The 25,602-nt window shown below is 46.4% G+C and overlaps 1 protein-coding gene across 2 annotated transcripts in view; it reads left to right on the forward strand.

Annotated features, from left to right (window-relative positions):
- Positions 1-10,569: 10,569 nt before the first annotated feature.
- Positions 10,570-25,602, forward strand: part of GCH1 (GTP cyclohydrolase 1) — a 50,669-nt gene continuing 35,636 nt past the window's right edge. For both annotated transcript variants that reach the window (XM_012806583.2, XM_003792123.3), the window contains exon 1: positions 10,570-11,055. In XM_012806583.2, coding sequence (XP_012662037.1) covers positions 10,713-11,055 — 343 coding nt within the window. In that variant the 5' untranslated portion in view covers positions 10,570-10,712. The remainder of the gene's footprint in view (positions 11,056-25,602) is intronic.

Raw genomic sequence — 25,602 nt, forward strand, 5'->3', positions numbered from 1 at the left:
CTGGGCTGGGTTCGAACCCGCCACCCTCGGTATATGGGGCTGGCACCCTACTCACTGAGCCACAGGCACTGCCCCCAGATGCTATTTTCTAAGACCCAGGACTTACTCACGCTCTTGCAGGGACACACCTGTTTTTCTAATGCCATCAAAGCTTTTCCTATCTTTCCTGCCCAGAAGCCAAAGCCAGCTCTGTTCAGAGGCTGAATGGGGAACTATTTAATTTTTAATTTTTAATTTTCAGCCCCTGAGTCAGAATAGGTTCAGAGAGACTCCCACCAGAGACTTTTTGGAAACCAATAGCACTGAGGCTTTATTGCTCAGAAATACCTCCCTACTAGCCTAAAATTCAAACATCTTACCTGTAGTCTTCCTCATGAAAATCTGGACCAGCTAGAGGAGTAGGACTGCACATTAACTCAGCATTGCTTCCTAGAACAAGATGGGTATAAACAAATGGATACAACATGAGTTTTCATTATCACATCCCTTAGACTTAGACAAGCAATTTACACCATGCAGGTGGGTAACCGCAGCACATGCACTGTCGGTCAGGGACTCCTCTGTGGACCAAGATTTTCCATAGATAGTAAATGGTAGAGAACTTCAAAAATAGCTAAAAGTTGGTTGAGGAAGCCTCAAGATTCTGAGGTAACAGATGCAGTAGAAGGGTAAATGTTAGTTTGAATTAATGCAGAATTCTGGTGGGTGGGGCAGAGGAGAGAACTGTCTTTGATAAGCAAAAACAAAAACAAAAACAAAAAACTTTAGGGACCATAAAGAACATAAGCATCAGGGCTGACCTAGGCTGGGACCACAGCTGGCAGATACGCTAACTTACGTAGTAAACAGACAGGAATGTGGACAGGTGGTTGAGCTGGTGAGAGGGATAGGCAATTATAGCCGACCTTGAGAAAGAGGGGCTTGGTCTGAGAGAGACGTGGAATCTGGTGGGAGTCAGGAGCCCACGTAGGGTTGGAGTGAAATATGGCCAGACGTGGTCTGGTATTTAGTTTTCCATTATCTACGTTGACGTCAGTGTATTTTGTACGATGTCAGGGAATTCTTGCTCAAACCGTTGCAGTAGTTCTAGGTGTACTTCTGTTAATTCATCACTGAGAATTTGGCCTGGTGGTCACATTCATTGTGATGTGGTTTAACTTCATCTTGCGTCAGTTAGCGATTGTGTTTGGCTGCTCCTGGGAGGGATTCAAATGTGTGTCTCAATACCTGGTTTAATTTTTCTTAAGTAGTGGGCAGTCTGGAGGGAGAGGGCTGGAGTGGAGGTGCTGCTGTCAGCGGGGATGCAGGAGCCTTCTACCTTTTTGTTCAGTCGTCTGAGCATGACCTTGTGGCCTCCTGGGCTCAGGGTGCCTAATCTCCTTCCAGCATAGCCTCTGCGCTCCCTCTGCGTACCATTTGAATGTCATAGGCATAGAGACCTATTGCCTGAACACTATGTACCCCTTTTCCAGAAGTGCCACTCAGCTCAGCAGGTACTGACAACTCACTAGACAAACTTATGTCATGTGCTATTCTAGCTGCAGGGGACTTGGAAATGGGATTTTTTTTTTTTTTTTTTTGAGACAGAGTCTTAAGCTGTTGCCCTGGGTAGAGTGCCATGGTGTCACAGCTCATAGCAACCTCAAATTCTTGGGCTCAAGTGATTCTTTTGCCTAAGCCTCCCATGTAGCTGAGACTACAGGTGCCTGCCACAATGCCTGGCTATTTTTTGGTCGTAGTTGTCATTGTTGTTTGGTAGGCCCAGGCCGGATTTGAACCTACCAGCTCTGGTGTATGTGGCCAGCACCCTAGCTGCTGAGCCATAGGCGCTGAGCTAGAAATGGGACTTTTTAAAAGCCAACTTGTTGAAAATATTTTAGGAAAAGAAGGGGAGAAAGGCTTATTGGGGTGGGCATCTAGCAGCGACTTCCAGGGGTCCATCCAGTGTGGGCTTCATCCTGGGGGACTTCAGGGCGGGGCTGTAAGAGGCCATGCAGTGACAGACCAGTTACAGTCTTGAAAACACCAGATTGTTACAGTTTCATATGTTTCTCCCTAGACATTTCTTCTGGTGATAAAGATATTTTCAATTTATATAGAATTCTTTCTCAGTTATTTAATAAGTTAGTGGGATTTGAAAATGTATTAATATTGCTTCAGATCCATCACTGTCATGAATGATGTTAGGAAATATTTGCCTGAAGCCAGACATTTGAACAGCTTTAATTATGGCATCAGAAAAACTACAATTACATTCAGGAAAGAGCTGCTTGATGTGTGACATTAAAACGCAGTTCCCCAGGCGACTGAGAGGGAGACACATTCAGTGACAACAGAGCCTTCTCCTGAATTCACTAACGCCTTTTATTTATTTTTCATTGACAGTTAAATTGCCACTTGAAAACATCTGCTGACTAGAAAACAAATCCTCTACTTTGGACAAACTAGCCACGATCCCCAGACGACTAGCTTGATGGGAGCAGAGGGGAGCAGTGTAAAGTACGGAGGTGCAGCTTGGCCACCAGATGCTGATCTGCTGGAGACGACGCACTGCAGATAGGTGACGGTCAGTGTCCAGGCCATCCTTGTCCCAAACGACAGAGCCTGGCTCCAGGCTTCTCATCCTTTATACGTGTGACAGCCTTGCTTACTGAATTGTGCCATCTCACAAGGTCAAGTTAATTTTCGTATATGATGCGAGATAGAGGTCCAACCTCTTTGTTTTGTGTGTAGCTATCTGGTTGTTCTAGTACCATTTGTTGAGAAGACTCTTCTTTCCCCAGTGAGTTGTCTTGCCACGTTTGTTGAAAATCCACTGAGCATGTCGCTTGTAGAGAATATGCTTGCACTGTGTCTTTGAATTCACTGAGTTCCCTACTTCAGGAGCTCTGTTGATCCTCCACTGGGGTGCTCTGCCCTCTCTAACAGCTCTCACTTTGTCTTTCATTCCGTGTCCGTTCTCGCGCCTGGCTTCATGTTGGTAGCGACATTTTCCAGTGTTCATTTTGTGTGTGGGTCTTTCTAATTCATTCCATAAAAATGATGGTCCTTAGTGTATTTCCTTAGATCTGCAGCTCCCTGTTCAATTCTATTATGTTATTATCTTGGCTTTTGTCTCATTTCTTCCCCTCGATTCTATCTTAAAAAAATTTTTGAGCAGCACCCATAGCTCGGTGGGTAGGGTGCTGGCCACATACACCCAGGCTGGCGGGTTCAAACCTGGCTAAACAACAGTGACAACTGCAACAACAACAAAAAATAGCTGGGCATCGTGGCAGGCACCTATAGTCCCAGCTACTCGGGAGGCTGAGACAAGAGAATTGCTTAAGCCCAGGAGTTGGAGGTTGCTGTGAGCTGTGATGCCACAGCACTCTACCAAGGGTGACATAGTAAAATTTCTTGCTTGAGATAGGGACATACTCAAGTTGGGGTGCAGTGGTGTCAGTCTAGCTTACTATAACATCAAACTCCTGGGCCCATGAGATCCTCCTGCCTCAGTCTCCCCAGTAGCTGAGACTGCAGGCACCCATTACAATGCCCAGATAAATGTTCTATTCTTTTTGCAGAGATAGAGTCTTGCTCTTCCTCAGGCTGGTCTTGAATGCCTGGCCTCAAGCAATCCTCCTGCCTCAGCCTCTGAAAGTGCTAGGATTACTGAACGAGCCACCACATTGGGCCCTAAAATTTACTTTTTATGTGTATATATTCATGGAGTACTAGTTTGGTTTCACGACATTGAAGATTTATGTTTTATTAAGTTGCTCTGTAGCATAAAACACTTGTGAGAATTTTTCTTCTGCTCCACGAGCTTTGGTCTCTTCTCAGCAGCGTTCTTCACCTCTCAGGCTCCTGCACGCCCTGCCATCTCCCCGGGTTCCGTGTGGCCCTTGCGTGTCTGCACAGCCGTCCTGGCGTTTCTGTGCCTTCTGCCCACACGGGGTGGCTACTCCCAGATCCACTTCTCTGGTATTGTCCAGGGTGACTTCTTTATGTTTTCCTGACCCTGCTCTGGTTAGGAGCTTGAGGAGTTTGTGTTTCACCCTTTTTCTGCGAGGGTCTGTCATGGCTGGGACAGAGTTCACCGTGGTGAACTTGCTCTATCAGCTCTATCTTGCTCTATCAGCGTCCCTCTGCTGCTGCCTCTGAGGTTGTATGAGACACTGGGTACCAGGGACATGTGATGCGGGGGTGGGGGTGGGGGTGTCTCCCTCACGGGAGCTTTAGGCTTTGGATTGTTCCTATCCCCAGGGGATGGAGCCCTGAGCCCTCCCTTTCATCTCAGAGGCAGTCAGTGTTCTATTCTTTCGTTTTCTCTCTAAAAGAGAGAAGAGAAGAGAAGAAAGGTAGGGCCCCATCCAGTTCCTTTCTCCCTCTATTTGGTGGATTTAGTAAGACACGCAGCGTCCTGTGTCCTCCATAATCCTGTTCTGGGGAGTTAGGGGTAGGATACAGATACTGTTCTTGTTTTTCTTTTTTTCTTTTCTTGTTTTCCTTTCTTTCTTTCCTTGGGTTTTTTATTCTTTCTTTCTTTTTTTTTTTTTTTGAGACAGAGTCTTAGTATGTCGCCCTCCTGGTGTCACATCTAACGGCAACCTCAAACTTTTGGGCTTAAGTGATTCTCCTGCCTCAGCCTCCCATGTAGCTGGGCCTACAGGTGCCCGCCACAACACCTGGCTATTTTTTGGTTGTAGTTGTCATTGTTGTTTGGCAGGCCGGGGCTGGGTTCAAACCTGCCAGCTCTGGTGTATGTGGCTGGCGCCCCAGCTTCTGAGCTACAGGCACTGAGCCTTTTCTTTTCTTTTTTGCAGTTTTTGGCCGGGGCTGGGTTTGAACCCACCACCTACGGCATGTAGGGCCGGCGCCCTACTCCTTGAGCCACAGGCGCTGCCCCTTCTTTTCTTTTTTATTCTTGGGAAATCGCTGAGGGTACAATAAACCAGGTTATACTGCTTGTGTTTGCTGAGTGAAGTCCCTCTATTAATTTGTTTGGTTGTTTGTTTTTATTTTTGAGACAGTTTCACTTTATCACCCAAGCTAGAGTGACCACAAACTCATAGCAACCTTAAACTCGTGGCTTGAGTGATCCTCTTGCCTCAGCCTCCCAAGTAGTTGGGACTACAGACACCTGCCACAACGCCCAGCTAAGTTTTCTATTTTTAGTAGAGACAGGGTCTCACTCTTGCTCAAGCTGGTCTCCAACTCCTGAGCTCAAGTAATCCACCTGCCTCAGCCTCCCAGAGTGCTGGGATTACAGGTGTACAGGTGTGAACCACCGCTAGCCACTGATATTTTTCTTATGTACCTTTCCACTTGGATCCAGAATCTCCTCCAAAGTTTGGATTTCATATGTACAGAAATGTACCTTATTCCAGTTACCACTCCAAATGCCTAACTTTAGCTTATCTGTTACCCTTGCTGTTTGGAACAACACAAATGGTGCGTTTTCTTTGCTCTCACATTAAGGCAACAATCAACACAGAAGACTTCCGTGACCAAAGCAGGGGACACCCATTGGGTATCCTCTAATTCAATGGCAGCCTGAGGCTATCGACCTGAAGACAGCCTCAGATTCCGGGGCTGAGGGCTCAGTCCCCAAGGCTGCCTGCTCCTTCCCACCAGCGGCAGGTTGCAAAGCCTCCTTCTGAACTTCTGACTGGCTGGCTGCAAGTTGGTGTTCACACAATCTCCTCTTTGGGTTTGATTAATTTGGAAGTCAGGGAAACATATTTACTGTTTTTTTATAAAGGCTATTACGAAGGCTACAGATGAAGGGAGGCAGAGAGTAAAATGGGGGGAGGGTGCTGAACCCTGCTGCCCCTCTGGGCACCACCATCCAGGAGCCTCCACACGCGGGCTATGCGGAAGCCCTTAGCTCCGTCCTGTTGGGCCTTTGATGGAGACTTCATTGGACATGCTTGACAGAACCAAGGCCAGCCTGTGGAAATGGGGTTGAGCCTCTGTGTGACATTCCTTCCTCCAGGGTATGGGGCAGGGACCTCTCTGGGGTGAGGGTCTTATGAGTCACAATCAGAAAGTTGGGTAAGATTAGAATCCTGCCTGGGGCTGGGAAAAGGAGAGCAGGAGCCGGTCAGGAGAGAGAGAGAGAGAGAGATTGACTGATTGATTCTGTTTTCTGAAGCCTGCTTCTGAGGACTTATAAAAGAGGAGAGTTACTGCTGATTCCTGTGCTCATGCCTGTAATCCTAGCATTCTGGGAGGTAAAGGGGGGAGGATCCATTGAGCTCAGGAGTTTGAGACCAGCCTGAGCAACAGCAGAAAAACTAACAGGGTGTTGTGGCGGGTGCCTGTAGTCCCAGGTACTTAGTAGGCTAAGGTAAGAGTTTGAGGTTGCTGTGAGCTATGATGCCACAGCACTATACCCAGGGTGACACAGAGAGACTCTGTCTCAAAAAAAAAAAAAGAAGCTCGGCGCCTGTGGCTCAAGTGGCTAAGGCACCAGCCACATACACCTAAGGTGGCCGGTTTGAATCCAGACCAGGTCTGCCAAACAACAGTGAAGGCTGCAACCAAAAAAATAGCCAGGCATTGTAGTGGGCGCCTGTGGTCCCAGCTACTTGTGAGGCTGAGGCAGGAGACTCGTTTGAGCCCAGGAGTTGGAGGTTGCTGTGAGCTGTGATGCCACAGCGCTCTATCCAGGGTGATAGCTTGAGGCTCTGTCTCAAAAAAAAGAAAAAAAGAGAAAAGAAAAAAAAGAAAAATGTTAATTGATAGGGTAAAATTTTTCTTTTCTTAGCAATTGTCTTTCAGTATGAATGATATTAGTTAATGCTTATGAATGTTTGTAAAGGAAAGCAAAAGGTTACCACTGGAAATAAACTATTTTTATTTTTTGAGATAGGGTCTTGCTTAAGGTGACCAGACGTCCCGCTTTTGGTGGGATAGTCTCAATTTTTAACAATTTGTCCCATGTCCTGTAGCATTTTTAAAAAGTCCCGATTTTTGGAGAGAATGCACGACATGCTAGGGAACGGTGGGAGAACGGGAAGGAAACATACAGTTTCTGGCTGCCATGTGGCTATTTCGCCAGGATATGAGTTTTATATTGTTTTTATTAATTTTATAATGTCAAACTTTAATAATAACAAATAATTGTTGAGAACTGTTTATCCAGAACTGCTTATCAAAGTTTGCATTGTTCATCAGTTGTTAGAATTCTACCACCATTGTTTGGACTTAATGAACAATGGCATTTTTTGGCATTGGCAACCACGAAAACATTTTGTAACTGTCTCTCAGATGTTACACATCCTACTGCGTGCTAGTGCTAGTTAAACAAGTGATGTCAACAAATCAGCTATTCGGATAATTTAGGTAAGTAATTTATTTATTTCATGAATTTAGCAGATAGTACTCATATTATTTATATTTTATAGTGGCGGCAAAAAGTCTAGCGCTGGCCTTGAAAGTGACACTTATGACTTACAAGGTATCATTATTAAAAAAATATACTGATAAGGAAAAGGTTAAATCTTGGGCATCAGCAAAAATCACAATAGAGAACAAATGGTTAGAAATACTTCATTATTTTGAAACAAACCATGTTCCATACAATAATGCACTAAAAATTATGGGATATGAGCTGTTCTTACCAGGCACTAATGCTGCGACTGAACGCGTTTTTTCTATGGTAAATAAAGTGTGGACATCAGAAAAATCACAATTAAGTGTTGAGACTTTGAAAGCCATTTTATGTGTGAAATATAATTTAACAAATTCTTGTGAAAAATCTCATGACCTTTTAAACAATGACAGTAATCTACTAAAAAAAATTCACTCAAATGAGAAATATGCCAAAGAATAAAATAAAATAATACTATACATAATTTTAAAAATGTATTTATATTTGTAAATTGTACTTATGTTGAAATTAAAAAATATATTACAATACTATTTTTGCATTCTATGAAAATTTTTGTTGCTCCATATAGACCAAATTTTAAATTAAGAACCTCTCCCCTCCAGCCCGCCAGGTCAATGGTGTCCTGCTTTACCAGTGTTAAAATCTGGTCACCTTAGTCTTGTTCTGTTGCTAGGTCTGGAGAGAGCATAAAAGGCCCAAGAGCACAGAGTTCTGAGAGCTTCCAGCAGCATCATTACAGGTCACTGCAGTGTCAAAGTCCTAGGCTCACGCCATTCTCCCGCCTCAGCCTCCCAAGTACATGGACTACAGGTGCGTATCACTTGGCTTTTAAAAAAATTTTTGTAGAGTGAAGGGTCTTCCCTGGTTGTCCAGGCTGGTCTCAAACTCTTGGCCTCAAGTTATCCTCCTGCCTTAGCTTGCCAAAGTGATGCGGTTACAGGTGTGAGCCACTGTGCCCAGCATACAAAATATGCTGAGAGCTTCTCCATTTAATCCCTGCATCTTAAAAGTAACTCATTTTGTATCCTTGTTTTCACTAGTTACTTGCATGCAAGGCCATCCCTTGAATATTGACTTCAACTATGCTTGAATTAGTTTGACACCTGACAGATCAATGTAACCAGGAGGTATCCGTGGACGGTGTGCAGTGGGGAAGAGACATCCAGGGGCCTTGTAGACAGCAAAAACATTTACAATAAAGAGAGTGCTAAAGAGCCTTTTTCTAGATGAAATATGAATTTATTGATTTATAGAATTTGCTGTTTAATGTACATAGGAATTAGAAAACTATCTTATAAAACCCCATTAATGATCAGGGCAAGGTGGCTCATACCTGTAATCCCAGCACTCTGCCCAGGCAGGAGTTTGAGAACAGTCTGAGCAAGAGTGAAATTCTGCCTCTATTAAAAACAGAAAAATTAGGGCGGTGCCTGTGGCTCAAAGGAGTAGGGCAACGGCCCCATATGCTGGAGGTGGCGTGTTCAAACCCAGCCCTGGCCAAAAACTGCAAAAGAAAAATTAGCCCAGAATGGCCAGTGCCCATAGTCCTAGCTATTTGGGAGGCTGAGGCAGGAAGATCAATTGAGCCCAGGAGTTTGAGGTTGCTGTGAGCTATGATGAGGCCAGTGCACTCTAGCTGGGCAACAGAGTAAGACTGAAAAAAAAAAGTCTTCTATTTTAGACTAAAAGTACCTATAAGGCCAGACATAGTCCCTTCCTAAATGTTTAGAGCATGGATATTCTTGGAGCAGACATCCAGTATGTACTAATTAACTAAATGTAATGACCAAACCTATAGGCCAGGTGCAGTGGCTCACACCTATAATCTAGCACTCTGGGAGGTCAAGGAGGGTGGATTGCCTGAGCTCATGGGTTTGAGACCAGCCTGAGCAAGAGCAAGACCTTCTCTCTAAAAATAGCCGGGTGTTGTGGCAGGCACCTGTGTAGTCCTAGCTATTTGGGAGGCTGAGGCAAGAGAATCATTTAAGCCCAAGAGTTTGAAGTTGCTGTGAGCTGTGATGCCACAGCACTCTACCCAGGGTGACATAGTGAGACTGTTTCAAAAAACAAAAACATTGACCAAACCTATAGTGTAGAATAATTCCATAGGCTTTTCTACTAGTTTTCCCCATCCTAAATCTCTTAGTATCTGCTATCTGCTTATATGTAAAAAATCATATAATAATAATTATTATTATTTGAGACAGTGTCTCACTGTTGCCCAGGCTAGACTGCCCTGGTGTCAGCTGAGCTTACAACCACCTCAAACTCCTGGGCTCAAGGGATCCTCCTGCCTCAGCCTCTTGAGTAGCAGGGACTACAAGAGCCCGTCACAACTCCCTAGTAGTTTTTCTATTTTTAGTGGAAACAGGGTCTGCTCTTGCTCAGGCTGGTCTTGAACTCCTGAGATCAAGGAATCCAATTCACCTCGCCCCTGCCTCCCCAGAGCTGGGATCTCTTAATCTCAAAGAAAACAAAGCAGATGCTTCGGGTTGAGTCCAGCGGATCGATAGCATTTCACAATTTGTACCAACATGGGGTGAAGGAGCTTCTCACGGCGCGTTAAAACGATCGAGCACCAAATTTTCTGAATTATGTGTCTAGAAAATGCAAATTGGTTTTAAACGAAAACTTGTATCTTTTCTTTGCTTGCAAATCGATTTTTCCAGGGCCACCGCGACTGCTACGTGTCTAGGGACTCACCGAAGAGGCACTCAGTGTGCGCTTGTCCTGACGGCGGTGCTACCTGACTCCTGGACGGCCAGTTGGACATATTTGCAAGTAAAAAGCAAGAGTTTCAAGTCACATTATTCTCTTGCCTTAAAAGCTGAAGAGTTGGGTTTCTTTATCGAGGGCTGACCCCGGTCTTTTCCTGGGCAAGGCACCTGTTTGCGGGTCTTTCAGGGCTTGGGGCCCTGGGGAGCTTTTGAAGCAGCAGAGGGGGCTGATCTGGCGCCTCCACCGCGCCTCCACTGCCGAGGTCCGACTCTCGGACCCGGGACCGCTGGGATTTGGGCATCTGGGCTGGAGCCTGCGACGTCCCTCCCGCCGCCCCACGGAGCCACCGCCCCTGCTCCGGGCCACACCCCCAGGGCAGGGCTAGGGGCGGGGCCAACTCCGTGACGCGCGCGGCGCCGGCCAATGGCAGCGGTGCTCGGAGCCGGCCTAGCCGCCCAGCCATAAAAAGGTGGCGCGAGGTGGTCCCGGGCCCGCGACTCGGAGCGTGACCTCGGCGGGTCTTGCCCCTTCCGCAGGTGACCCCAGCCAAAACTCTCCGTCCGCAGCCCCTGAAGGGCCCCGGGGCCCACCTTGAATAGGCAGCGGCGGATCCATGGAGAACGGCCCGGTGCGGGCGCCGGTGGAGAAGCTGCCGGGCGCCAGGTGCATCAATGGGTCCCCCGAGCGGGAGCCGCCGCGTCCCGGGCCCAGCCGGTCGGCAGAGAGGGCCTCGCGGCCCGAGACCACGAGCGCCCCGCCGGCGGACAGCTGGAAGGGCGAGCGGCCCCGCAGCGAGGAAGATAACGAGCTGAACCTGCCCAGCTTGGCGGCCGCCTACTCGTCCATCCTGAGCGCTCTGGGCGAGGACCCCCAGCGGCAAGGGCTGCTCAAGACGCCCTGGAGGGCGGCCACGGCCATGCAGTTCTTCACCAAGGGCTACCAGGAAACCATCTCAGGTTAGTGAGGTGCTGCGGGGAGCCGGCGCGTTCCCGGGAAGTTTCCAGAGTTGCCTCACTCTGGGTGGAGGGAGCCGAGCGCGGTCACCTCCGAGCCCAGCCCTGGGCCCCGGGACAGGGCCGCGCGTGGGGCGCAGTTTGAGCGCCCCGAGGGACAGCAACCTCTCCACTCCGGGCACCTGCTGCAGCCGCCCCGCGGGGTCCTCCCGGCGTCCAGCACACAGACCTCTTTTCGGGCGCTGGGGGCTCGCGTGGGTGGGACCCTAGAACCCTCGCCTGAGCGCCTGAGGCGGGAGGCTTGAGGCATGTGCGGTTCCAAACTTGCCCAGCGTAAGGATCGCCTGGGCGTTGCAGGAAGTGGCGGCTCCCCGAGTGGTCCTTTTTGTTGAGATGCTGATTTTGGGGATGTCCAGAGTGGAGCCTAGAGAGTCCCTCTCTGCAGTCGAGGGAACCTGTGCTCTCACTGACTTGCCAGGGGACTGGGATCTCCAGAGAGTTCTCTTTCGTCCACCTCAGGGTCTCTCCAGCTCAGGACATTTCTAAAATTTGGCACAGTTCCGAGCAGAACCTACCCCGGAGTGGGAGATGTGCTGTCTCTTGGGCTACTTTGCTGCTTGGGCCTTTTTCCCACTGGGAGGGGGGCACGCCCGGTGCTCGGCTGCCGTGGAGGCCGAGGCGGGAGGATCTCAGTGGTTCTGCAGTTCCAGGCCGACGCGGGAGGATCTCTGCTGTCTTACAGTTCCACGCTGAAGTGAACTTTGATCCGGCCATTGCCCTCCAGCCTGGGAGGCGATCGGGCAAAACCCGGTATCTTTAAAAAACAAAAAAGCCCTCCTTCCTGCCCGAAAGCAGTGAAGCCACCCTTGACTGCTGCGCTGGGAGTCACGGAGGCTCTCTGGGTTCTGGACTCCCGCTCCGCTCACCCTCCAGAAAAGCCGGGTGGACGCAGTGCTGGGTGGGGACACAGTCAGGAGCGCAGGTGCACAGCCGGGGCAAAGGGCAGTGGGCAGCAGCCCAAGGCTTTGCTGCCTGTTTGCCCCGGACGGTGCCTGTTTGTTTTATTTAAAATAAAAACTACTGGCTTCTTCCCTGGCACCAGTGACAGTGTTTTCTAGTCTAGCCTTCCGTGTGTCCTGGTGACATTTATTTCTTTGGCCTAAGAAGCCTTCTGCCTTCCCCCTTTCTGACAGCAAAACTGTGCGGCTGGAGAGGGCATCCTCTCCGCCCCTGCTGTTTCCCTGAGGAAGGCGGGGCGGCTCCACCAAGCCTCTGGGAAGAACAAAGTTATTTTTGCCCGGTCTTCCACATCCCAAAGGAAGGGTGCCAGAGGGGTGGAGGCCAGAAAGGAAATGACACCACACCCTAGAGCCAGAGGTGGCCTCCTAGATCTGGACCACGTGCACTTTTACCTCTTGCTCAAGAATGTTTGGGGCCTCAAAAGTGTTTTCAAAATGCAGACTGAACAATCAGCATTTGGTTTTCTGTGGGTTCAACTCTTGGGAGGTTTTGGTGTTTTTTGTTTGGCTTTTGGTGATATTCTACCACGTGTTGAGGAAACATCTTAGGGCCTTGCTCATCCTGTGTCTCGTGTGCTGGAAGGTGGTCTGCTCCACAGCACGGGGCAGGCTTTGGGGATTCTGCCCTTGGAGCATTCACGGGAGAGGTTCTGTAACCTAGCTTGGATCTAATTATCCAAAGGGACAGGGATTTCTGACCTTAAGATACGTCACAGACTTGACTGAAGTGACTCACCGGCTTACTTGAGCAATGGTTAGCAGAAATCTGCCCCTCCAGCCAAGATTCAGCTAAAGAGGACCAGTGACTCCAAAAATCACTTCATCCTACCCAAGTTAATTGACCCTGTCCAGACAGAAAGCAGAGCAGTGTCTGTCAGGGGCTGGGCAGGGTCAGGGGCTGGGCAGGGCGGGGAATCAGAGTGACTTTGCCCCGGGCTGTGGGATTTCCTTGTGGTGTGATGAAGATGTTCTGGAACTGAAGAGGGTGGTGGTCGCCCAGTGTTGTGAGTGCCACTGAACTGTGCATGTCCGATGGCCAAAATGATGAATTTCGTGTGTACTTTACCCCAGCAGCTGCAGTGACGTGCACCTGCAGTCCCAGCTGCTTGGGAAATCGAGGTGGGAGTTTGGGCTCAGGAGTTTTCCACGAGCAGGCGACGTAACGAGACCCCCTCACACACGAATGTTCAGGGACCATTTAAGATTATTATAAGCTGTTTCTTGGTTACAGTCGTGTTCCACATAATGATGTTTCATGGACTACATGAAACATGCAGAAGTATACAGTCGCCGAGTTACAGACATCCAACTGACCTGCAACTTGTACTTATGAACAGGCAATAGCTAAATATACTTGTTCCACCTTACATACACAGTTAGCTTAGGAATTAATGTACAGAACCTATCTCGTCCATAACTTGTGGACTGCCTATAATCCCATAAGCTTATATATAATGGAGCTAAGTCAGCAACATAGCAAGACCTCATCTCTACCAAAAAAAAAAAAAAATAGAAAAATTAGCTGGCCATGGTGGTCAGCTAATCGCCTGGTTCATGGCTCCTCTTAGGAGGCTGAGGCAGGAGGATCCCTTGAGCCCAGGAGTTGGAGGCTACTTGAGCTAGGATGCCATTGCACTCTGGTCTGGGAAACAAAGCAAGACCCTGTCTTAAAAAATTATAATAGTGGGGAAGCGCCTGTGGCTCAGTGAGTAGGGTGCTGGCCTCATATACTGAGGGTGGCGAGTTCGAGCCCAGCCCCTGCCAAACTGCAACAACAACAACAACAAAAAATAGCTGGGCATTGTGGCAGCTGTAGTCCCAGCTACTTGGGAGGCTGAGACAAGAGAATCACCTAAGCCCAGAAGTTGGAGGTTGCTATGAGCTGTGACGCCATAGCACTCTACTGAGGGCAATAAAGTGAGACTCTGTCTCAAAAAAAAGAAAAAAAAATTATAATATTTATAATGGAGCTGATGCCTAGTGATGTTCTGCTCATCCTGACCCTGTGTAGGCCTGGGCTGATGTGTGTGTTTGTGTCTTAGTTTTTAACAAAAAAGTTTAAAACTTAAAAAAAATTAGAAAAAAGATTACAGAACAAACACAGAAAGTATTTTTTGTATATCTGTATAATATGTCTGTGGCAAACTCAGTGTTCTTACAAAAGAGTCAGAAAGTTAAAAATTAAAAAGTTTATAAAGTTAAAAAGTTAACAGTAAAGTAAGTTTAATTTATTATTAAAGTAATTATTTTGTAAGTTTGGTGCAGGCCCAGTGTGCAGTATTTATAAGTCTGGGGTAGTGTACAGTGATGTCCGAGTCCTTCACATCACGCTTATGCTGTACCCTCTCTGGCTCACCCAGAGCAACTTTCTGTCCCACACAGGTGCACTTTAAAAAGCTTTTATGCCATGTTTTTACTGTGCCTTTTCTCTGTTTGGATGCACATGCTCACCGTAGTGTCACAGCACTCAGTAGGTAACACGCCGCGGTGTGTGGTTTGTGCAGGTGCATTCTAAGACGTGAGCGCAGCCAAATTGCCTAACAAACCATTCTTTGCCTAATGACCCATACATCCCTATTGTTGAGCAATGGGTGACTATACTTTTTCTAGGCTAAGTGCCTTATATGGACGGTCTTGGTTAATCTTTAATTTTGTGATAAACACTTCTCTTGTCCTGTGACAAGGAAACTGAGGCAGAGAGCTTGATGGATTACAGGGAGTGGAGCCGGTCTTTGGATCCAGGAAGCCTGCCTGTAGACTCTAGCTGTTTACTTCCTTCTTGCTACTTAGTGGACCTCATCTATTAAGTGCTTCAAACTGAGATGAGTCACAAAAAAGGGGAGTAGAGGGCAGCGCCTGTGACAAAAAGGAGTAGGGCGCCAGCCCCATATACCGGAGGTGGTGGGTTCAAACCTGCCCCCCCCCAAAACCAAAACTGTAAAAAAGTGGAATAGAATGGGCAACATCAGTCTGTCACATGTAGTAAGGATGAATATTTTGAGAAACTTAGGTTTCATCTAGTTGATTTTTGTGAGTGTGTACTGGCCCCAGATATAAAATGTATTTCTGTGGGTCATAGTCAAAAGCTTCAAAGTATCTGTAGAAGGGATCATACTTAAGGGTTTGATACTGTTTTTTTTTTTTTCTTTTTAAAGAGAGATACATAGTTAGAGGAATGCTGCTGCGAGTACGGAATGAAGCTGAGGTGGGGTGTTCTGGGTCTCAGACTGACCTAGGTGGGAAGGAGGAGGAAAGCTCCTGACGGGAGTGGGTGGGGACCCAAATCTTTAGTCTGTAGAAAATTTAGAAGAGAGTGATAAAACAATCCTCAACTTTTATTTCTTTTTTTCTTTTTTTTTGAGTTAAGAATCTTGCTCTGTCACCCAGCTCAGTGATGTGATCATAGCTCACCACAACCTCAAACTCCTGAGCTCAAGGCTCAAGCGATCCTTCTGCCTCAGCCTCCGAGTAGCTGGGACTGCAGACAAGCCACCATGCTTGGCTAATTTTTTGTATTATAGAAATGGGGTTTTGCTGTGTTGCCCAGACTGATGTTGAACTCCTGGCCTCAAGCTGTCATCCGTCCTTGGCCTCCCAAAGTGCTGAGATTACAGGCAGGACCCCACCCCTGCCACGCCCAACCTGTTTCTTTAGAGAACGTGCATTCAGTGAACACTCTAGGTTGTTTCTGGTTAGGAAGCAACTTCTCTCAGACTTCCTTTCCTATGCTCGAGATACAGGGCTTGGTATCTGTTAGATCCTTGTGTCTTGCATCTTAATTCCTGGGTAGTAATGTTAAGTGTAAAAGGTGGTATTTTCAATTCCCCAAACTTTTATTTCCCCCAGTTTCTCTTGTATGTATTGATGATCATTTCTGGTATTCTGGAATTCGTCAGTTTCCCTTACACTGCCCCTGCTGTCCGAGACCTTTGCCTGGTGTGCTCTCTGCCCACCTTCCAGTGCGTACCTTGCTGCGGAGCGCCTGTGGTCACCTGTGACAGGGCTCTGTCTGGGTTGTGCAAGTCTCCTGGTTACTGATCACTGCTGGGCTGAAGCTTGTGAGCCAGGAGGGAGGAGTGGAGGGGACACCGTCACCTCTCCCCAGAACTAGCTGTCCTTTGAACCTAGTGCCGCAGACTGATGTTTAGGCCAGTTCAGTCCAAGTAATCCTTGTTTCTGTCCCATTTCAGTGTAGCCACATCCTAGTTCTCCAATCTCTTCAAGGTTTTGCTGTGAGTTCCTCTTGCTTTCTAAGGAACCTTTTTGGTATTTCTACCATTCTTTGATTTGGAAGCTACATTTAATTAAATTGGACAGTCTGCCATCCCCCAAGGTCCTTGGTCTTCATGCCCTGGTTACTGACCCTTGCAGGTCTAAATCAGAACACCCTTTTAGGTAGTGTTATCTTCCAAGTGAAGTAAGTGTGGCTTGTATTCCTATTGTCCTTTTTATGAGTTTGTGGGACTCTGCGAGAGTCTTGTGTTGACTTTTCTGTCTCATTTCTAGTTAGGTGTAGCTCGTCTTATCTAGGCTGCCAAGGCAGTTTTCATAAATCACAGTGTCAGGTTCCAGAACCTGGGGAAGTGTATATACTGCAGCCCGGAGGTGATTGACTGCTCAGCGCTCTCCCCATCGGGGAAACTCACAGCCTCGCAGACAAAACAGGCATTGATGAGAGGACCGTATGGAAGAGGAAGGTGATGTGAGATGGAGAATATGGTGGCCCCACAGCCTCGATGAGAGCGTTTAGTAAGGGAACGTGGGCGTGCTGGGGCAGGGTGAGGCTGGGTGACGCTGGAGTCTGAGGACAACAGTGCTGAACGGGGAGTCCTTTACGTACCTCACCTCATCTGACCTTTACAGTGGCTCCGCGGGTAGGTAAGGAAACTGAGGTGCAGAGAACTTACTCAAGGTGGTATCTTGAAAGTAGCAGAGTTGAGAGGAGGACGGAGAATGAGGACCATCATAACCGCTGATAGTCTATGTAATTTTGATTATAATACTTTGCTAATTTGAATTCTTTCTCCTCTTCCCCACCCCCTCACACTTTTTGTGTTTTCTCTGCCATCAGCTTTGTCCAGCTCCGGGAACCCGTCAGTGTCTGCACATTGCCCCGCTGAGTCATTTGCACGTCTATGATTTGGGTCCAGTATTTGGTTGAAATAGGCTGCAGTATTAACATTTCCCACCAGAGGGCAGCCGTCTGATTATTAGATCTGTGGTGGTAAATCCTGAATTATAGAGACGGTTTAAGAATTAAGATTCCTGCTCAGCGCCTGTGGCTGAAGCGGCTAAGGTGTCAGCCACATACACCTGAGCTGGTGGGTTCGAATCCAGCCTGGGCCCTCCAAACAACGATGACGGTTGCAACCAAAAAATAGCCGGGCGTTGTGGCAAGCCCTACTTGGGAGGTAGAGGCAAGAGAATTGCTTAAGCACCCAGGAGTTGGAGGTTGCTGTGAGCTGTGATGCCATAGCACTGTACCCAGGGTGACAGCTTGAGGCGCTGTCTCAAAAAAAAAACAATTAAGATTCCAGGTTAAGGGGTGGCACCTGTGGCTCAGTGAGTAGGGTGCCGGCCCCATATACTGAGGGTGGGGTGTTCAAACCCCTCCCTGGCCAAACTGCAACAAAAAATAGCTGGACGTTGTGGTGAGTGCCTGTAGTCCCAGCTACTCGGGAGGCTGAGGCAAGAGAATCGCCTAAGCCCAAGAGCTGGAGGTTGCTGTGAGCTGTGATGTCACAGCACTCTACCAAGGGCAATAAAGTGAGACTCTGTCTCAAAAAAAAAAAAATCAGGTTAATCAAGCAGATACTTCCTATTACAGATTCTCTGTTGAATCTCTAATAATTAGACTGGGGATAATTTAGATTGGTTTAATCAAAGAGTACATCTGCTGTACTCAAGGCCTACAGGATATCGGTTCACTAGAATTTCACTCTCCTAGTAGCAGTTTTAGACCTTTTTAGAAAAGAGGACAGTCCACAGCCATCTATGAATCTCTAGCAAATTGCCCAACTTGGGTGGAAGACTTGATGAATGTTTGAATTAATTTCTTTCTTTTTTTTTGAGACGGTCTTGCTCTGTTGCTCAGGCTAGCGTGCTGTGGCATCATAGCTCACAGCAACCTCAAACGCCTGGGCTCAAGTGATCCTCTTTCCTCAGCCTCCTGAGTAGCTGGGACTACAGGTGCCCCCACAACACTGGCTTATTTTTCTATTTTTAGTAGAGACAGGGTCTTGCTCTGCTCAGGCTGGTCTCAAACTCCTGTGTTCAAGGGATCCTCCCACCTTGGTCTCCTGGAGTGCTGAGATTACAGGCGTGACCACCGCACCCAGCCCTGAGTCAGTTTCCTAAGGACAGAGGCCACTTCCTAATGCTTGTGGTCTTATTCCCAGCACAGTGCCTCTGTTCGTAAGTGCTCCACAAGCGGTGGTGGTTTATAAACTTACATACATAAGGGACTGTCATACATGAAATTATGTTGGCTTGAGGCTGGTCAGTGAAGCTCTGAATGGAAGGTACCTAAATGTTCAGTCTTTTGGAAAGGCAAAAGGATGAAGAGGTACCTTCTGTAGGAAAAGGGTTAGGGAGAGGCAGTGCTGTTAGCATTAGCATTAAGAAACTGGAGGATACAACAGTAGTTATGTATTAATCAGGAATATGAACTAGCTAGATGGCACGACTTTTCACTACATATCATGTTAATGTATACATATTATTATTATTTTTTATCTGAGACAGGATCTTACTATGTTACCCAGGTGGTCTTGAACATCGAGGCTCAAGTGATCTTCTTCCCTCTGCTCCTAGGTAGCAGGGACTGGCTGGGACCACAAAATTATATTTTTAAGTTTTTGATTTTTTGAAGTACATGTATATATTTTCAAATAGATAAATATTGTGATGAAGTTCTTTAAAAGGAATACAACTCTTTCGCATGATTAGCTAATAAGAAAAACCTAGTTACTGAAAACCTTGACTCTAGAATTAGGGAAACATAGTTGTATATATTTGCAAGGTTGATCTTTATTTGCATGTGGGAAGATCCTATATTTGAATGTGACCTTGTCTCTTAATTAGCTGTATATCACTGGCTTGTCTCTAAACTTCATTGCTATCCTTCCCTTCTTGTAAATGGTGGTGATCCTTTCTTTGCCTGGGCTCTTACAAGGTGGTGTGCAAAAAGCAACTGATGTCTAATAGTGAGGAAGAGCTGGGCTTGGGTTAACTGGAAAGTGTTTGGATGTCTGGCCACCGTATATATAAAAAGTCTTGTCACCCCAAGGCTGCCATGCTGAGAGGGAGCTCTGGCCACACTGAGAGGCCACATGGAGGATTTCTGGCGATGACCTCAGCTGAAGTCCTACCTAACATCAAACACGTGTGAATAAAAAAAAAAAAAACCTCCAGACGATTCCAGCTTCTAGCCTGAAGTCATCCCCTCACCTCCAGCCTCGCCATCGTGGAGTAGAGGACAGCTAGTATCTTCTGCTCCCTGTCTGAATTTCTGGCTCGCAGAATCTGAGGGCATACTGAAATAGTTGTCTACCACTTACTTCTCAAGATAGGGGTTACACAGCAAAAGCAACTGGAACTGATTTGGGGGCGAGGGTAGTTAGACTTTGTGTTTGTACAGAGGAAAATGTAGTACCTTAAGTAGGTTAAAGGCTAGAGATAGAAACTTGTGATTCACTAGTACAGGGCTGGCAGCTGAAGGTGGGAGAGCACCTGCAACCCTCAAGGGAGTGAGAGAAGGTGAGTGGCCTAACTCTGATGTGTGCAGCCAGGGAGTGGGGGTGAGAGCCCAGCCAGCAAAGGGAAGCAAGGGCAGGAGAGCCCAGAGGGTAAATGCTGGCAGGAAGTCCTTCTAAAAGGAACAGAAGACCAGAGAGAGGCCTTAAGATGGCGGATGTGAGCCCTATCGTAGCTTCAGGTCCCGTTACTTACTAGTGCTGTGATTTACCAGCTCTGCCTCAGTCATTTCATCTCCTAGGGTTAGTGTGAGAATTAAATGAATTTGTGTATGTAAAGCACAGAGAAAAGTGCCAGGTGCATATGAATCCCATTATGTTTTGTACATGTTAGCAGTGAGTATGGAGGTTGGATTGAAGGGGGTGTTTGTAGTTTCAGTGGCTTAAATGTGGTCAGAAGCTACATTGGAGGATTTTAGGGAGTTAGCTTAACAAGTTACAGAAAATGAGAAAATTTTTGAGGCATTTATTCCTGACCAGCAGGATCAAGTGAGCTTTCTTTGGTAGGTATTTGGGCGTGAGTGGTGGACGGTGGAGAATGGAAACCTTAGGTCTTAAGAGAAGAGATGCAGTTAAGGTACCAGCCACGTACACCTGAGCTGGCGGGTTCCAATCCAGCCTGGGCCCGCCAAACAGCAATGACGGCTGCAACCAAAAAATAGCCGGGCATTGCAGTGGGCGCCTGTAGGCCCAGCTACTTGGGAGGTGGAGACTGTCTGAGTCTCAGGCTGGTCTTCCGCAGGACTCAAGCACACCATCCAGCGGCCTGAGACATGAATTACTTACCCTAATCTGTCACCTCTGGTGTCTGAACACTTTCCCAGGGGTCTGAGGGGTTGGCTCAAATTGCCAGCAACATTGCAGTGAGTATGCACTGGCTGAAGAGCAGGCCCCACCCCCCCCACCCCCTGCATGGAGCAGCAGTGTTCCCTGCAGAGGAGAGCAAGTAAGCCGTGAAGCTATTTGTTTTGAGCTGAGGGAAAGATTCTGTTCCAAAACCATTTGAGCAGAAGACCTTTGGAAGGGCATTTTCCACAGCAATGTGTGGCCTCTCCAGGGTTTGGCTGAACTGAGGGTCCTGAGCCTCAAGACAGGGGTGTGGTAGGGAAGTGGATCACTTTGCTAACAGACTAGTACATGGCCTTAGACAATAGAGAATCTCTCATTGTAAACAGAGTTTAAACACCTACCTGCTGGCTTCTGCTGCAGCTGGCTCTTTCCTGTAAGTGCCACCTACAACCTAATTTAATAACTGCTGTTGGAGGGCATAGTGCTGGAGAAGGATACAAGTTTTCTGAGACTGCTGCAATTCCAGTGCTGCAGAAAGTAGGGCACCTGCTCAGATGCCCAGTGAGTCTCTACCACAGTCAACATCAGAGGAAGGTGCCGTACAAAGGCTGTATGGAACCAAGGAACTCATGCAGGTCCTCGCCCCCGAAAGCACCCAATACAAAGCCAAATAGCCAAGCACTATATACGATATACCCTCAAAGGGGAAGAACCAAAAACCAAAAAGAAGAAAAGGACCCATCTAAATGATAGTAAATTCAAAACTACAAATTGACTGTTTCTCCAGATGAAAAGGAACCAGAAAAAGAACTCTGGCAATATGAAAAAACAGGCTGTTGGGACACCTTCAAAGGGTCACACTAGCTCATAAGCAATGGAGCCGCCAAAAGGAAAATTTTGAAGTGACAGATAATTCAAAATATGGATTGCAGATAAGTTCAGTGAGGTCCAAGAGAAAGTTGAAAACCAACACAAAGAAATAAAAAAAATTAGGACATTAACAAAAAATTTACTAAAGAGATACTTAAAAAAACCCAGAACATCTAGAAATGAAAGACTCATTTAGGGAATTACAAAATACAGTGGAAAGTTTTGACAATAGACTAGACCAAGTACAGAAAGAATTGCAGAGCTTGAAGACAAGGCTTTCAAATTAATCCAGTCAGACAAAACTATAAAGAGTTAAGTGGATAGAATCTGAGAACTGGGAGACTATATAACATATATAAACACAAGGATCATAGGTATTCCTGAGGGAGAAGAAGAAAAAGCATAAAGTCTGGAAAATATATTTGAGGAGGATTCACATACCCAGATACAAGAAGCTCAACACCCGGAACAGTCATTGTAGAAAGGCCGTCGTCAGGGCGGGTGGTCATCAGGCTAGTCAAAGTCAATGAAAAGGGGAAAATCCTATGAGCAGCGAGGTGAAAGCGTCAAATAACTTATAAAGGAAAACCCATCAGACTAACAGCAGAACCTTCCAGGCCAGAAGAGGCTGGGGTCCTGTCTTTAGTTGCCTTAAACAGAAGAACTATTGTATTAACCTGGGTGGAGTTGAAACACATTCTTCTTAGTAAAGTATCACAAGAATGGGGAAACAAAAATCCAGTGTACCCAATACTAATACGAAGCCAGTAGACCATGTATTACATGCCCACATAAATGTATCCCATCAAATGGATTCAAGACGGGAGGCAGGGGGATGAGGGAGTAGGGAGGAGGGGGTGGGGATGGTCCCATTGGATGGGCACAATGTTAGGTTACGCGGCACACCTCTTGGGGGTGGGACACAATCATAGGAAGGACTGTACCTAACAAATGCAAACATTGTCATCTAATTCTTTGTACTCTCAAATTAACCTAAAACAATAATAACCCCCCCAGAATAACTGTCAGATAACAATTTTTTTTATGTGGGCAGTCCTCATATTATGAACGAGATAGGTTCTGTAGGATTGTTCCTAAGTTGAATTTGTACGTACATTGGAACAGGTGCATTTGCATACTACCTGCCAGAGCCTGCTTTCATAAGCGTGAGTTGTTCAGCTGGATGTCTGTAACTTGGAGATTTATTTGATAGTTTACCTTCTTGAGTACGGGTTGTATGTAAGTCAGATGTTTGTAACTTGGGAGCTGCCTGTACTGCAAGCTAGGTTTCATAAAGAAGGAATAAAGCCTTTCTCAGACAAGCAAATGCTAAGGGAATTCTTTATTAGTAGACTGACCCTACAAGAAACGCACAAGGGAGTTCCACATATCGAAAAGAAAGGTCAGTACTCAGCAGGATAGAAACACTCAGAAGTAAGAAACTCAACTCTTACCAAACAGTGACAGGCTGGAGAATTCAAAGCAACAAGGTGACAACACGAGAACTGGAATGGTATCTTCTATATTGATGTTAACTTCGAATGTAAATGGTCTGCATAACCCACTTAAAAGTCAGGTTCATAGAATGGATAAAAAACACAAGCCAAGTATTTGCTGCCTTCAAGAGATGCACTTTATTGTAAAGATTCTCCTCGATTCCAGGTGAAGTGATGGAAAAATGGAGACCCAAAGTGAGCAAGAATACTTATTAAATGAGATAAAAGGGACCTTAAATCCACTACCGTTAAAAAAAGATGAAGATCATAGATGTAACAATAAAGGGATCAATTCAACAAGAAGATATAACAATCTTGAATATATATGCACCAAACACCAGAACTCACAGATTTGTAGAACACATATTACTACACTTAAGAGAAGAAATAAAGACGGCGATACAGTAGTAATGGGGGACGTCAACAGGATGCTGACCGGACTAAGCAGATCATTGAGGCAGAAGGTCACCCAAGAAACGCTGGATGTCACGACTGTAGGACAAGTGGACCTAGGAGACATTCATAGAACATTCTACTCCCAAACTGCACAATAGACATTCTCGTTACCATCACATGAAACATTTTCCAAGATAGACCATTTATTATCCCCCAAAAGAAATCTGAATAAATTTTTGGAATCAAAATCATGCCATATATCTTCTCAGACCACCATGGAATAAGTTAGAGATCAATTCCAAGATGAACTCTCAAAACCACTTGAGAGTAACTTGGAGATTTGAGAGTAACAAATACATGGAGATTAAACAACCTGCAATGATCTTTGAGTCAATGATGAAATCAAGATCTAAATTAATTTTTTTTTTTTTTTTTGAGATAGAGTCTCACTATGTCGCCTTGGGTAGAGTGCTGTGGTGTCACAGCTCACAGCAACCTCACACTCTTTGGGCTTAAGTGATTCTCTTGCCTCAGCCTCCCAAGTAGCAGGGACTATGGGCACCCGCCACAACACCTGGCTATTTTTTGGTTGTAATTATCACTATCGTTTGGTAGGCCTGGGCTGGGTTTGAACCCACCAGCTCTGGTATATGGGGCTGACACCCTAGCTGCTGAGCTATAGGCACTGAGCCATAAATTAAAAAATTTTAAATTATACTAGTGATATAAATTATCAAAATCTCTGAGATATCACAAAAACAGTGCTAAGAGGGAGCTTATAAGCGATAATGCCTACATCACAAAGACAGAAAGATTACAAATTAGCAACTTAATGTCCTACCTCAGGGAACTCCAAAAACAAGAACACACCAAACCCAAAGTTAGCAGAAGACAAGAAATAACAATGATCAGAGCAGAGTTAAATAAAATTGAAACAAACAGACAAAAAATACAGGCTGGGCATGGTGGCTCATGCCTGTATGTAACCCCAGCACTCTGGGAGGCCTAGGAGGGTGGATTGCCTGAGTTCACTGGTTCGAGACCAGCCTGAGCAAGAGCGAGACCCTGTCTTTTTAAATTACTGTTTGGCTGGGGCCGGGTTCGGACCCGCCACTCTTGGTATATGGGGCTGGCGCCCTACTCACTGAGCCACGGGTGTCACCCGAAAAATAGCTGGGCATTGTGGTGGGTGCCTGTAGTCTGAACTACTTGGGAGGCTGAGGCAAGAGAATTGTTTGAGCCCAGAGATAGAGGTTGCTGTGCACTATGATGCTACAGCACTCTACCAAGGGTGACAAAGTAAGATTCTGTCTTAAAAAAAAAATACAAAGGGTCAATGAAACAAAAAATTAGCTCTTTTATCTTTGAAAAGATAAAATTGATAGACCACTAACTAGATTAGCCAAGAAAAGAAGATGAGGATTCTAATAAGCTGAACCAGAAATGTAAAAGGAGATGTTGAAATTGATCACAGACGTACGGAAGATCATCTAAAACTTTTTTTTTTTTTCAGACGGAATCTTATTGTGTCACCCTGGGTAGAGTGCTATGGTGTCACAGCTCACAGCAACCTCTAACTCTTGGGCTTAAGTGATTCTCTTGCCTTAGCCTCCCAAGTAGCTGGGACTACAGGCGCCTGCCATAACACCCAGCTATATATATATTTTTTTTAATAGTTGTCATTGTTTAGCAGGCCCGGCTGGCTTTGAACCTGCCAGCCTCCGTGTACGTGTCTGGCACCGTAACCACTGTGCTATGGGCTCTGAGCCATCATCTAAAACTTCTATGACACCTCTATGCACACAAACTAGAAAATCCAGAGGAAATGGATAATATTTTTTGAAATACACAACCTCCCAGGCTTGAATTAGGAAGAAACAGAAATCATGAACAGACCAAAAATGAGTAGTGAGATTGAAATGGTTACAGAAAGTCTCCCAGCAATGCATCCAGGCTAACTGGCCCCTGACCCCAGGTGACAGGTCACGTGACCATGCTGGGTCTGGTTTGCAGGCAGAGGCTGAGTTGCCAGATCTCCGATCAGTATTCTCACCACTTGCTTTGTCCACTCCAGCAGCCAACAGGGAGGGCCCAGTAAGTGCCTTTCCATTGCCTGAGGTGCTGCTTTTCCTGGAATCCTTTGAGCCACACAAATAGTTTCCATGGTAACAGGTCTCCTCTCCTCCTTTCTCTCCCTCTCTCTCTCCCCTTCTCTCTCTCCCCCTC

Source organism: Otolemur garnettii, unplaced genomic scaffold, assembly GCF_000181295.1.
Source record: "Otolemur garnettii isolate 467f Iridium unplaced genomic scaffold, OtoGar3 scaffold00054, whole genome shotgun sequence".
Lineage (NCBI taxonomy): Eukaryota > Metazoa > Chordata > Mammalia > Primates > Galagidae > Otolemur > Otolemur garnettii.